General features: G+C 47.3%; 1 protein-coding gene across 2 annotated transcripts in view; it reads right to left on the reverse strand.

Moving 5' to 3' along the window:
- Positions 1-14229, reverse strand: part of LOC139380335 (myosin light chain kinase, smooth muscle-like) — a 76355-nt gene that overhangs the window by 16437 nt on the left and 45689 nt on the right. For both annotated transcript variants that reach the window (XM_071122951.1, XM_071122950.1), the window contains exons 14-19: positions 13757-13954; positions 13327-13573; positions 12864-12944; positions 11731-12512; positions 10003-10119; positions 9037-9105 (exon numbers count right to left, since the gene is read on the reverse strand). In XM_071122951.1, the coding sequence (XP_070979052.1) occupies positions 9037-9105; positions 10003-10119; positions 11731-12512; positions 12864-12944; positions 13327-13573; positions 13757-13954 (1494 nt within the window). The remainder of the gene's footprint in view (positions 1-9036; positions 9106-10002; positions 10120-11730; positions 12513-12863; positions 12945-13326; positions 13574-13756; positions 13955-14229) is intronic.

The following is a 14229-nucleotide window of genomic DNA, read 5'->3' on the forward strand; positions in this document are numbered from 1 at the left end:
AATGAATGTGACAGTAAAAACAAACTAATGGAGCTAGTGAGGAGCAACACGGAATATTAACCTTGATGAATTACAGCTTAGGCTCGCAATGTCTTTACTTCCCTCTTTTCTGCATGAGATCCTCCTCTCTGGAAAGAACATCCTTTTTACAACAACTATTTTTGCCCAGTGTACTGAAACAAAACATGAAGCTGATAAAAAGTTTAATTGCAAAAATAACATCTACCATTGCTGTTTACATTTGCAGCGTCAAATACAGAAAATGACAGCCAAACAAAGAACAGGCTTTTAAACACACTAAAATTGTTATGAGCACACAGAATGGCTGTGAAAGGGTTTAATGTGGGAAATAGCGTACTCTTTAAAAGCTTGTGTTCATGAAGTTTCCAAAACAAGTAGAGAACTTAAAAAGGGGAAATCCACTCTTTCGGTATTTTTTTTCTAAATGTTTTGCATGCTAGCAGTCAAATCTTCAAGATATTGGACTTTCAAGAAGCAATGTGTCACCGGCCACATCATGATGCAAATACATTTTGCATCATGACAACGTGATGGGGCCGGTGACACTTTGCATCTTGAAAGTCCAAAGTCTTGAAGATTTGACTGCTAGCATGCAAAACATGTCGGGACTGTATCAACAGCAGACTAATGAAAAAGAAAAAAAAACACCAAAATATAGATTTTCCCTTTAAAGAACAACGAATGCTTAATTAGTCCAGTTGTAAAGTTTTCACATACATCAGTTCAGTTCTGAATTCTAAATAAACTACTGCACCCAGCCTTTGAGCTGCAGTTAAAATGTAGTGTGTGTATTCATGGGTACCAAGGGAAGCCAGGCTTCCCCCAGAAATTGTCTGTTTCATAATTTTCCTTCATTTCGCAAGAGGCTGTATCTCACTAGAGAAAGCATCAAAGTGAGCGAAACAGTACCCGTCTGACTTTGTCTGGTCAAAAAGAGTATGACGTTGTTGCCATCCATAGTACTGAATTCAAGAGAAGCCAGTGAGCATTTGACCTCCCTTGATTGAAAAAATATAACATAGCAAATCAGCATTGAGCCGTACACAACCCAACCAAGCCGCACTGCTTCTTAACACAGCGTGCATCCAACCCGGAAGCCAGCCGCACCAATGCGCCGGAGGAAACACCGTGCACCTGGCCACAAGGTTAGCGCACACTGCGCCCAGCCCGCCACAGGAGTCGCTGGTGCGCGATGAGACAAGGACACCCCTACCGACCAAGCCCTCCCTAACCCGGGCGACGCTAGGCCAATTGTGCGTCGCCCCACGGACCTCCCGGTCGCGGCCGGTTACGACAGAGCCTGGGCGCGAACCCAGGGACTCTGATGGCACAGAGTCCCTGGGCTGCTGTACTGCAGGGCTGCAGTACAGCGCCCTTAACCACTGCGCCACCCGGGAGGCCGGACCTTGTGCATTTCAGGTAAATTAACAACTCAATGTTTATATCCCCCCCAAGACAAATTAGCTAGCAAGTGCAAGCTAACTAGCTAAATTGCCATAAATGTTTAATGCTTTTTGACCTGTCCAAATTAATATAATTGGTCCAGAGTTTGTTTTGATATTTTAACCTGTGTGTCGTGATCGCGTTTGGTGTGGGGGGACAAAATAAATGTATGCACGATGGCGCACATGTGCTGCCAGTTTGGGTTCCGTGTAAGGCACTGCATCACACTGCTAGAGGCGTCACTATAGATCTCGGTTCGATCACAGGCTGTGTCGCATCCAGCCGTGACCGGGAGATGCATACGGCGGTGCACAATTGGCCCAGTGTCGTCCAGCTTAGGGTAGGGTTTGGCCGGCATGTCCTTGTCCCATGGCTCGCGACCTCGCCTCTCCCGAGTCCGTACGGGAGTTGCAGCGATGAGACAAGACTAACTACTACCAATTGGATACCATGAAATTGGGGAGAAAATGGGGTAAAAAAATAAATAAATCAAGTAACATGCATACAAGGTGGGATCTGTCTTTTTTTTACCCCTTTTTTCTCCCCAATTTCATGGTATCCAATTGGTAGTAGTTAGTCTTGTCTCATCGCTGCAACTCCCGTACGGACTCGGGAGAGGCGAAGGTTGAGAGCCATGCGTCCTCCAAAACACAACCCAACCTAGCCGCACTGCTTCTTGACACAACGCACATCCAACCCAGAAGCCAGCCGCACCAATGTGTCGGAGGAAACACCTGGCGACCTGGTCAGCGTGCACTGCGCCCGGCCCGCCACAGGAGCCGCTAGTGCGCGATGACCAAGGATATCCCTGCCGGCCAAACCCTCCCTAACCCGGACGACGCTAGGCCAACCTCCCTAACCCGGATGATTTGTGTCGCCCCATGGACCTCCCGGTCGCGGCAGGCTGCGACAGAGCCTGGGCTCGAACCCAGAATCTCTGGTGGCCAGCCTTAGACCACTGCGCCACCCGGGAGGCCCGGATCTTAATGTGTCTTTAAAATAAATGTGAGAAATATCGGTGAAAACACTGATGCTCAAATATTGATATAATAACCATATTGAAGTAAACTTGGTCCTCCCACTATGACTCTTCGGGAATGTATGCAATTTATTAGGGTTGGGGCTACAGATTAAATAAATTGCAGCCCCAACAGGGTTGTGAAAGTGCAAGGTGATGAGCTTGATGCGCCAATAAATATTAAGGGTCTTATTCTGGTGACAGTCGATGCATGGCTGCCGTTTGACAATTAAAAATAATCTTGCTTTGGTCCAAAATAAACTAATCATGCATTGAAGTCAACCGGTGTAAGTGAAAGTCAAAAGAGCTAGCTTTCTATCTCTATGCAAACGTTAGCTAGCATTTAGCACACGTTTTCAAACTAAGCAAATGTAAATATGTCTGCCAGCTGTTGGTAGCCAAATGCTGATGCTGTCATACTATAGATCAGGGGTATTGAACTCTTACCCTATGAGGTCCGGAGCATTCTGGTTCTCTGTTCTACCTGAATCAATTGCAGCCACCTGGTGTCCTAGGTCTAAAATCATCACTGATTAGAAGTAAGTAAACCATGAGGTCAAAGGAATTGTCCACAGAGCTCTGAGACAGGATTGGAAGAAGTTCGGAATTACCAAGACTCTTCCTAGAGCTGGCCGCCTGGCCAAACTGAGAAATCGGGGAGAAGGGGCTTGGTCAGGGAGGTGACAAAGAACCAGATGGTCACTGACAGAGCTCCAGTTCCTCTGTGGAGATGGGACAACTATCTCTGCAGCACTCCACTAAAATCAGGCCTTTATGGTAGAGTGGCCAGATGGAAGCGACTCCCCAGTAAAAGGCACATGACAGCCTGCTTGGTGTATGCCAAAAGGAACCTATAGGACTCTGACCATGAGAAACAAGATTCTCTGGTTTGATGAAATCAAGTATGAACTCTTTGGCCTGAATGCAAAGTGTCACATCTGGAGGAAACCTGGCACCATCTCTACAGTGAAGCATGGTGGTAGCAGTATCATTCTGTGGGGATGTTTTTTGTGGCAGGGACTGGGAGACTAGTCAGGATCGAGGGAAAGATGCACGGAGCAAATTACAGAGAGATCCTTTATGAAAACCTGCTCCAGAGCGCTCAGGACCTCAGACTAGGGCAAAGGTTCACCTTCCCATCTACAGTTCAACCAAACCGCTTTGTGTATCCTTGAAAAACAGCCAGCCAGCCCAGACATAGTGGACATTCACACATAACAAATCAAAGCGCTAGATAAATGGAACAGCTGTTTCAGGAAATAATCGACTTTGGTAGCAAAAGGATCAGACCAGCGCCATAAAAATGATACACTGCTCAATGTACACATCACAGACAAACTGAAAATGGTCCACCCACACAGACAGTGTGGAATTGTTAGATATTACCTGTTAGATACTGCTGCACTGTCGGATCTAGAAGCATAAGCATTTCGCGAACATGCCACAATACATAGTGTCAACTGTAAAGTTTGGTGGAGGAGGAATAATGGTCTGGGGTTGTTTTTCATGGTTTGGGCTAGGCCCCTTAGTTCCAGTAAAGGGACATCTTAATGCTACAGTATGCATTGACATTCTAGACGATTCTGTGCTTCCAACTTTGTGGCACCAGTTTGGGGAAGGCCCTTTCCTATTTCAGCATGACAATGCCCCCGTGCACAAAGTGCGGTCCATGGTTTGTCAAGATTGGTTTGGAAGAACTTGACTGGCCTGCAGAGCCCTGAACCCCATCAAACACCTTTGGGATGAATTGGAATGCCGACTGTGAGTCAGGCCTAATCGCCCAACATCAGTGTCCTACCTCACAAATGCTGTGTGATTGAATGGAAGCAAGTCCCCGAAGCAATGTTCAAACATCTAGTGCAGGTGTGCGCAACCCCAGTCCTCTGGGGCCTGATTTGTCAACATTTTCTCCATCCCTTGCAAACACAAATAATTAATCAAATTGCATTCTAAACTGAAGATCATGATTAGGTGATTATTGGAGCCAGGTGTGTTAGCTGGGGCTGATGCAAAACTGTGACACCAATCAGGCCCTCGAGGACTGAAATTGCCAACCCCTCACTAGTGAAAAGACGTCCCAGAAGAGTGGAGGCTACCCCATATTAATGCCAATGATTTTGGAATGAGATGTTCGACAAGCAGGTGTCCACATACTTTAGGTCATGTAGTGTAACTCAAGAAATCACATCATTTTTTTTGTCAAGTTGGTCTTAAGTCTCAAAAATGTACATCCAACTAAGACGTTTGCAGTTTTGATCAAGTGAAAAAATGTACATGAAAACAATTAGTCTCTCGTTGAATGACCCCTACTGTTGACCAATCACCGAAGGGGCATAGACTTTGGCTTGCCACGTTATATTTGTGCACGAACAGCCCAAAAAAAACACACAAAAAAAGCTGTTCCCAACTGTTTCGGATGGAAAGCATGTGGACGCCTTCAGCTGAGAACTCCACAATTACAATCCATTGAGATGTGATGTACATATTGTGAAGTGGAAAATTCTCAGCTACTTGCTACTAAACTGTTCTTATGCCAGCACCCAGGATATCAAGCCTTGAAGGCTCACGGTCCATATGTGAGCTTCAGAGCAGTTGCACCATGTTACCCAGCCGGAGACGTGTTGAAGCTGTCCAAACAAGTCCGGCCTTAACCCTGATCTGGTTCCTTCTCACAGGCTTGGAGTCAGTTCTCTCTACTTTCATTGTGTTTAGACAATCTGGAGACATTGCATTGCACAGGCCTGTATCACAATCAGTTTTTTTTTTAGTTTTTTTATCGCCCCACCCCCCCAACATGGAATCTAGAGAAACCATTGAATTACCTGATGAGCACACACTCCATCATAACAGAGAGAGAACATTACATCTCACTTGTCCAGCATTGTTACGGGCTGTCAAAAGGAGTAGAGGGCATAGATGAAAGAAGTTTGATATGAGGTAAAGGAGCGGTTGAGTGTCCCGACGGGACAGTGCATTCTGAGCTCTCCAGGACCCTGCAGTGCTGGACTGTGCCCCCGAGCGCAAGTTAAATAAATGTGCAGGGGTTAGAGTTTTCCAGCGGGGATGAAAAAGCTGCTTGTTTTCATAGCACTACACCACTGACGCATTTCCCATGGCTCACCACACTCTGCGGCTGTAATTAGATAACACACAAGCACGAGCAACAGGGACTGCTTTAGAAAAACCATAACATGGCGAATAACATCGATAGCCCACTCGATAAAGCACTTGGACGTAATACGACCATGCATCTGGATGAGAATCTGAATCAAAACATTTACATTTTTGTCATGTAGCAGACACTCTTATCCAGAGCGACTTACAGTTAGTGCATTCATCTTAAGATCGCTAGGTAGGACAACCACATATCACAGGCATAGACAGTACATTGTTCCTCAACGTAGCTATCAGTAGAGTTGGAGCTAGAAGGGGGGGGGGGGGGGTCAAGTGCAAGTGCTAGTTGAGTGTTGAGAATGATTTAAGATACTGTTTGGGTTTCAGACGTTTTCGGAAGATGGGCAGGGACTCTGCTGTCCTAGCTTCAGGGGAAAGCTGGTTCCACCATTGGGGTGCCAGGACACAGAAGAGCTTGGACTGGGCTCCCATAGGGGGGAGGGCCATGAGACCTGAGGTGGTCGGGTTGGGGTGTAGGGTTTGAGCATAGCCTGAAGGGAAGGAGGGGGCAGTTCCTCTTGCCATTCCGTAGGTAAGCACCATGGTCTTGTAGTGGATGCGAGATTTGACTGGAAGCCAGTGGAGGGTGCGGAGGAGCAGGGTGACCTGAGAGAACTTCGGAAGGTTGAAAACTGGACGGGCTGCTGCATTCTGGATAAGTTGCAGGGGTTTAATGGCACAAGTGGGGAACCCAGCCAACAGCCAGTTGCAATAGTCCAGACAGGAAAGGACAAGTGCCTGGATTAGGACATGTGCCGCTTCCTGTGTGAAATAGGGTCGTACCTTACAGATGCTGTAGAGCATGAACCTGCAAGAGCGGGTCACTGCTTTGATGTTTGCAGAGAATGACAGGGTGTTGTCCGGGGTCACTCTGGGAAGGCGACTGTTGAGTTGTCAACCGTGATGGATAGGTCTTTGAGCAGGCAGGCCTTCCTCAGGAGGAATAGCAGTTCCGTCGAGGTTGAGCGTGAGGTGGTGGGCCGACATCCAAGTTGAGATATCTGCCAGGCACGCAGAGATGCGTGTTGCCACCTGGGTGTCAGAAGGGGTGAAAGAAAAGTAGTTGACCGTCATCCGCAGGTAGCCTAGTGGTTAGAGCGTTGGACTAGTATCCGAAAGGTTGCAAGATTGAATCCCCGAGGTGACAAGGTAAAAATCTGTGGTTCTGCCCCTGAACAAGGCAGTTAACTCACTATTCCTAGACCGTCAATGAAAATAAGAATTTGTTCTTAACTGACTTGCCTAGTTAAATATAGGTAATAATAGCAATGATAGGAGAGACAATGTGAGGATATGGTGGAGCCGAGTGACATGGTGTATAGGGAGAAGAGGAGAGGGCCTAGAACCGAGCCCTGGGGGACACCAGTAGTGAGAGTACGTGGTGCAGACACTGATCAACTCCACGTCACCTGGTAGGAGCGGCCTGCCAGGTAGGATGCAATCCAAGAGTGTGCAGAGCCTGAGGCATCCAGCCCTGAGAGGGTGGAGAGGAGGCTCTGATGGTTCATTGTGTCGAAGGTAGTGGATAGATCTAGGAGGATGAGAACAAAGGAGAGAGAGTAAGCTTTGGCAGTGTGGAAAACCTCTGACACAGAGAGGAGCAGTCTCGGTTGGATGACCAGTCTTCAAGCCTGACTAGTTAGGGCCAAGAAGATCATTCTGAGAGAGATGAGAAAGTTGATCAGAGACAGCACGCTCAAGTGTTTTGGAAAGAAAAGAGAGAAGGGATACAGGTCTATAGTTTTTGACGATGAGTCAAGTGATGGTTTCTCGAGGAGGGGCGCAACTCGAGCCATTTTGAAGTCAGAGGGGATGCAGCCAGTGGTCAGGGATGAGTTGATGAGGGAAATGAGGTCTCCAGAAGGGAGGAGATGGGGTCGGGCAGGCAGGTTTGTCAGGCAATTTCTTTAGGAGGGGAGCAAAACAAGCCCCTTGATCCTGGTTGATGTGTCAACAACTACCTGCAAATTATGAGCAGTCAGCAGTTCACACACCAAGTCAGCCACTGGGAAAACAGGCGGCACTTAAAGTAGATGGCCCTAGCTAGCAAAAAGACAGTAAACAACAACAGATAAAGACCAAAAAGTTAAACACTCCTGCAGATATCAGGAGTCCTCCAGCTATAGAATGAAGCTATAAAACTAACGTTACATTTGGCAACAATAAGCTTTCTAGTACCATGTAAAATAACAAAATATGTAAGAACTACAGTATAAGCACTGACACCAACTATCACAAATCGGGGTTATAGCTTCACATGACATCCAATACCCCATTGGAACATTGTAGTGAATGAATCATTCTAAAAACAGAATTATACCCGACGCCGGACTTGAAAACATTTTCCTTGTTTCAAATCTACCCTACTTGGGAATCCAACATCAAAAGAGATTAGCCTTAATAAATCTGGGGCTCTTGTGTCAGGTCTCAGCCTCCTGCTTTTACTTAACTGCTCCAAACTATCCTACAGCTCTGAGTTTTGTGGCTTGTTGGGGTCAGGCCACATTCCAGCAGGACAAAAGCGTATCCCAAAACTGGCAGATTTTCTGCAGAACCTGCAAGTATTGGAAAAAGAGGCCGGAGCATGTGCTTCTGGCTGAATCAAGAGATGGCTGAGGAACAGGGAGACGCGAGCCTTACATGGAAGTTCGGGAGAGGAGGTTGAGTAAGCGGGGCAGCCATGCAAAGGGTCTCTCGCTCTCACTTCCTCCCTCTCCTCTCTTTCCCCCTTGCCTTTTCCTCTCCCTCCCTCCCTCCTTGGGCTTGTTTTAAGTGCCAGCGAGTGACCCGGGCTTAAAGACAAACAGCAGTCAATTAGCTCTGTCAAACATCATAGAGGAGAGGGGTGTCGTAGTGGCCTCTGACCCCTGGAAGGAACCATCCAGGCTGAAGGGCTAAACGGACATGCTTCATGCTCAGCCCTAAGCGTGGCCGATCCAAAGCCTTTTATGTAAAAGAAGATTTATGTGCTTGATTCAGAAGGAGGATTCGGCTGGGTTCTTTACAGGCTTACATCATATGGAAAATAATGTGGAGGGGTATAGCACATAACTCTGTCAAACTACCTATGCATTCCTCAAGCTTGGAAAGATTAAGAGGACTATTAAGATAAGCACATCTTCTTAGTAATCTTTTCTAGTAGTGTAAATCGAACCTACTTCGGATAAAACATTTACTGATCGCTATTTACACCTTATATCTGTCCTTTGTTCTCTACATACTGCAAGCCGATTACAGGGTAAGAACAATATATATATATTTTTTTTGTTCACATGCTATAAAAGTGGCCGAGCTCGAGGAGGCAGACAGGCTGCAGCAGTGGGAAAGGCAGATCCCATGCCGCTCCTTCTTTGGGGAATAAGCATATTTTGGAAACTCACTCTCGGAGGTAGGGATGGATGGCTTCTTGCTCTTCTTGTCAGCTGCTGTCGAGTTTGTGTCTGTAGGATCTATGGGAGAGGAAAACGAAAACATGTTTCAGGTCACGGATTTCCACGCATTACTATTGCCATTTCTTTCATGCTAAAAATAATCCCTACGAATTGTATCAGTAACAAAAAAAAAAAAACTAACCAGTCTCATACAGTACTTTATAGAAATCAAATCAAAGTTTATTGGTCGCTTGTTTTCCTAACACCAACAGTGCAGTAATTCAAAATAATACACATAATCCAAAAAGAAATGTAGAAATATCATAACGAGCAATGTCAGCGTCCGGAATATAATGGTGTGTATAGACCGTGTGGACAGTGAACCATACATGAAATTAACCAGTCAATGTTAAAAATGTAATGATTCCCAATGGACCATTTAAAGTGAACTGAATCATTAAGATTCAGATTATTAATAATAAGATTATGCCCCTGTATCCATCTTTGTCTCTCCTGCTAAACATATTTTATCTCGACTCACTTTACTAAATGGCAGCCGCCCCCCCACCTCTCTGATTCAGTTGGGTTGAATGCGGAAGACACATTTCAGTTGAAGGCATTCAGTTGTCCAACTGACTAGGTATCCCTCTTTCCCTAAATTATGTTTCATAATCTCTTATTTTTGTATTGATGGCAACAGTAGTAGAAGTATGCGACAGTTCAATCAATGTGTATTGCGAATTAATCTAAAACTAGGATTGAACCGTGCGTGTCTGCCTAATGTTTTGATGCAGGCCTGTTAGTGAGTGCTGGGGGGCTGGGTAAGGCGGACGTGCAGTGGGAGCCTGGAACAGGGACTCCAGCTCGGCTAATCTGGCCGCTGTAATTGCAGGAAGTGCCTAGGGTTATGCTGGGGCAGCCGGGAGTCCAAGGGGGACTCATGGGAGTGGGACACGGCAGCCAGGAACAACTCACCATCCACCAGCACCATGCAGGAACACTCTGCTTTACCGGCCGAGTTCTCCACCCGGCACTTGTACTGGCCCTCGTCCTCGGGCAGGGCCTTGTCGATGGTCAGGGAGCACTGGCCTCCTGCAGGAAAAACACACACACAGAGGACCTAAGCTAGAGTAGCCCCAGTACACACAGAGAAACTTTGTCACTGCGGCCCCCAGTACACACACACACAGCGGCCCCCAGTACACACACACAGCGGCCCCCAGTACACACACACACAGCAGCCCCCAGTACACAATCACATCCACAGTGGCCCCGAGAACACACACACAACCGTAGCCAGAGTAGCCTCCATTACTACCCTACGGCTCCATGAGGACATAACTCACATACTACTTTTGTTATGGTGGCACGTAAATTTAAAAAAAATTGCATTCTTCAACATGACCCACAGTGACACTAAAAGGAGAATAAAAATGACCTGCGGGGGGGGGGGGTCACCTATACATGATTCCATTATTTCATTAGACGAGGCCCTGACTTGGCTGTGTGACGGTTGAGATCTGGGGCTGTGTCACAGGACATAACAGCTGGTGGTTGAGCAGTGTGCCTAGTTATGTTACTGTGCTGCTGCCCGTTGATTGTCTTGTTAAATTAGCCCTTACCCATAGAGCTGGTCAAGGGGCGTCATTCGGTTGCACTCAATAAGGAATACCTGACATGATGACTCCTTGCTGTCCCCAGTCCACCTGACTGTGCTGCTGCTCCAGTTTCAACTGTTCTGCCTTATTATTATTCGACCATGCTGGTCATTTATGAACATTTGAACATCTTGGCCATGTTCTGTTATAATCTCCACCCGGCACAGCCAGAAGAGTACTGGCCACCCCACATAGCCTGGTTCCTCTCTAGGTTTCTTCCTAGGTTTTGGCCTTTCTATGGAGTTTTTCCTAGCCACCGTGCTTCTACACCTGCATTGCTTGCTGTTTGGGGTTTTAGGCTGGGTTTCTGTACAGCACTTTGAGATATCAGCTGATGTACGAAGGGCTATATAAATACATTTGATTTGAATAACAGACAGGCCGTTGTCATCGTCAAGCTATGGGACCAGAGCAACGCTTAACCCCTGCCTCAACTCTGGACTGAACTGTTATCCCGACAAAACTGCACTCTAACTGGTCTGACAAATACTGCTTCAAGATAGCCAGAGTTTCAGGTATCTGCATCAACACAAACTGCCTGAAATAACAGAGCAGTGATTATGGACGAACGCGTCCCAAATTACACCTCGTTCCCTATGCGGTGCACTATTTCAGGAAAAGGGTGCCATTTGGGACGAACACGACGTCTGTGTTGGCGGTGTGTCAGGGGACCCCCAGGAGCCCAGAAACAGGGAATCCTTTGGCCATTCTTACTCTACATTCGATTCATACCACCTTGTAAATATGTGGGGCTTTCTACAAGGAGACAATTACAAGCACCCAGAACAAAACAATTCAGCACTATGATAACATCGACTCCCTCTATGTACAGGGATATGTTTTCATCATATCCCATATCGAATGCAGCGGTGCAAGAGGGGAAACTCAGTCACATCACTGTCTGTCACACTACTTCATAATATTAGAAGCCAAGCCTCCACAAACACATGGGATGCGAATTACCTACGTAGTGCACTAAAAAAACATAATAGGGTGCAATTTGGGACGCAGACATGGTCGGCCTAGTAGTGGTCCACATACTTACCTTCGTTGGACAGCTTGATGAACTTGGAGGACTTTATGACCTTCCCGTCTAGAGTCCAGGTAATAGTAGCTGGGGGGTCACAGGTCACTTGGCAATGTAGCCTCAGGCAAGCCCCGTCCACCACGCTCAGATCACTCAGCTTCTGACTGAACAAAGGCTCCTTTCCAATGTTGTTACTCTCATCAATAATCCCACCTGCCACGCAGTTGATAGCGTTCTTCTCCTTCTCAGTGGCAGCAGGGGCTTTCGGTGTTGCTGCTTCTGGAGCAGGGCTCTCCCCATTCTTCTCCAAGCTCGTCTGATTCTTCTTGTTGGCCAGAACCGATCTGAAATCTGTAGGCTCTCCTTTCTCAGTAGGAGCGGTACCTGGTTTCGGGGAGGTGGCGGTGGTGCCCCCTTTTTTCCCCAGCACATCTCTAAAGTCCACCTGCGTGGGAGCGTTGACCTTCCTCTCATCTTCAGACAGTGTCTTGGGCTTGCCCCCTCTGGGCTGGAGCTGGCCCCTGAAGTCCATCTGTTCCGCCGTGATCTCCTTCAGGTCCTCCTCGGAGACGCTCTTGGTGGTGACTTTCCTGCCCAGCACCGTGCGGAAGTCGCGCTGCTCAGCCTCCTGCAGGCGGATCTGGTCCTCGCGGTGCTCCTTGGTCTCCACGCGCCTCTTCAAGAGTCCCCGGGCTGTGCTTGGCTCTTCTGACCCCTGCTGCGGAATGGAACTGCTGCTTGGTGGTGCTCTGCCTCGCACTGTCCCGTCCACTCCTCCCACACGCTGACAAGGCTCAGGGCTGCAGCAGCACAGAGAGAGCGAGGTGTGGAAGAGGAAAAAAAAAACAGGGGTTGTTTAAAAGCCCCGGCTGGCTCAGCCTCCACTAGTTAATTGGGGGAGATACACAACTCAACATGTTACATCAGAGATTACTTCAGTAGCCTTATAAGGGCATGCACCCTGAACAGGGCCCCAGCCCCCAGGCTTTGAACAATGGCACAGCTGGAGGAGGTACTGTAAACTATTTATTTGGTTATATTCAGGGATTAAGCGGATTTGAAACTGGGGTCTGGGGAGGGGCAAGGGAAGGCAAAAATAGCCCAGGTTGAGGGACCTTGACAATGAAGCAGTAGGCTAGTTAGTTACATACGTTTGGTGCTCTCCACTGGACATCACTGCAGCCTCACTGACCACCAGAGTGGCAACACAACTGCAGTCACCCACTTTGTTCCTAGAAGAGAGGATGAGAAAAGGAATGGAAAACTGTGGAGGAGGGAGTGTTTTAATTGACCGTAACTGGTCCTTTCAGACCAAATCCCTCTAAAAAAGGGACAGCATCAAGAAGAGGGCTTGTGTCTCAGTGATGGCAGTTTTAGATGACCTTAACATGACTTTTCAATATGTAACCCTAACCCATGTACTATAATAACCAATCAAAGCATAACAAAAGAGTGAAACAAAAGTGAAACATTCAAGTCATCTAATGTATAAGGAGTCCTCCCACTATGTCCCAAACGGCACCCTATTCCCTATGAAGTGCATCCCCTGGTCATCTAGTCAAAAGTAGTGCACTTCATAGGGAATAGGGTGCCACTTGGGATGTAGAAGCCTACCTCAGGCTGATCTCGTAGTCCCCGGCGTGGTGGGACCGGACTCGTCTAATGAGCAGGGACACCACATCCTCCTTCTGCAGTATCTCATAGTCCAGGTCAGTGGTCACCACCTGGCCCTGCTTCATCCAGCTCCACTGAGGGAAGGGGTCCCCAGCGATGGCACAGGACAGCAGGACATTCTGGCCCAGGTAGGCAGTGGTGGGCTTGAGCTTTGTGATGAACCAGGGCTGGACCCCGTCCTGGGGCTCTGGAAGACAGACATGGATAACCAACAGGTCATTATGGCATGAACAGGGTTGCAAAATGCTGGTAAAGTTACCCACATTTTTGTAACCCGAGGCATAAACTACATCTGCTACAGTTTAATACATACAATTTCACCTGACACACCGAGCTCTCTCAAGTGGAGTTAGCTAGGCTGCTAGCCTACCTTGTACAGTGAGTGAGACCTCTGTGCGAACCTCCCCTACTTTGTTCCACGCCTCACAGGTGTATTTCCCAGTGTCCTCAGGGAAGACTTCCTGGATGAACAGACTGCATTGGTTCCCCTTCCGCTCAAAGTGGAAGTCCTCAGACTCCTGGATCTCCTTCCCATTGTGGAGCCACACAATCTCTGGATGAGGATTCCCTACGACCATAAAAAGGTCACATTAAACCTCGTGTTTCATGTCCACATCATTTCAAAGTGTCTAAAATGGGATTGTGTAGATCAATAGTGACTTTAAGATGATTTGGACCGGGGTTAAGGTAAGGAAACTAAAATCATATTCTAACTTTGGGTGAACTACCCCTTTACATTGTGCCCTATAGTAGCAGGCCGTTATGACAGGTTGTATTACATAACACACTCAATGATATACAGTTGTCTTGCATAATTGTATGCATTTTTCACATAGGCATGAT

Source organism: Oncorhynchus clarkii, chromosome 22 (genome assembly GCF_045791955.1).
Source record: "Oncorhynchus clarkii lewisi isolate Uvic-CL-2024 chromosome 22, UVic_Ocla_1.0, whole genome shotgun sequence".
NCBI lineage: Eukaryota > Metazoa > Chordata > Actinopteri > Salmoniformes > Salmonidae > Oncorhynchus > Oncorhynchus clarkii.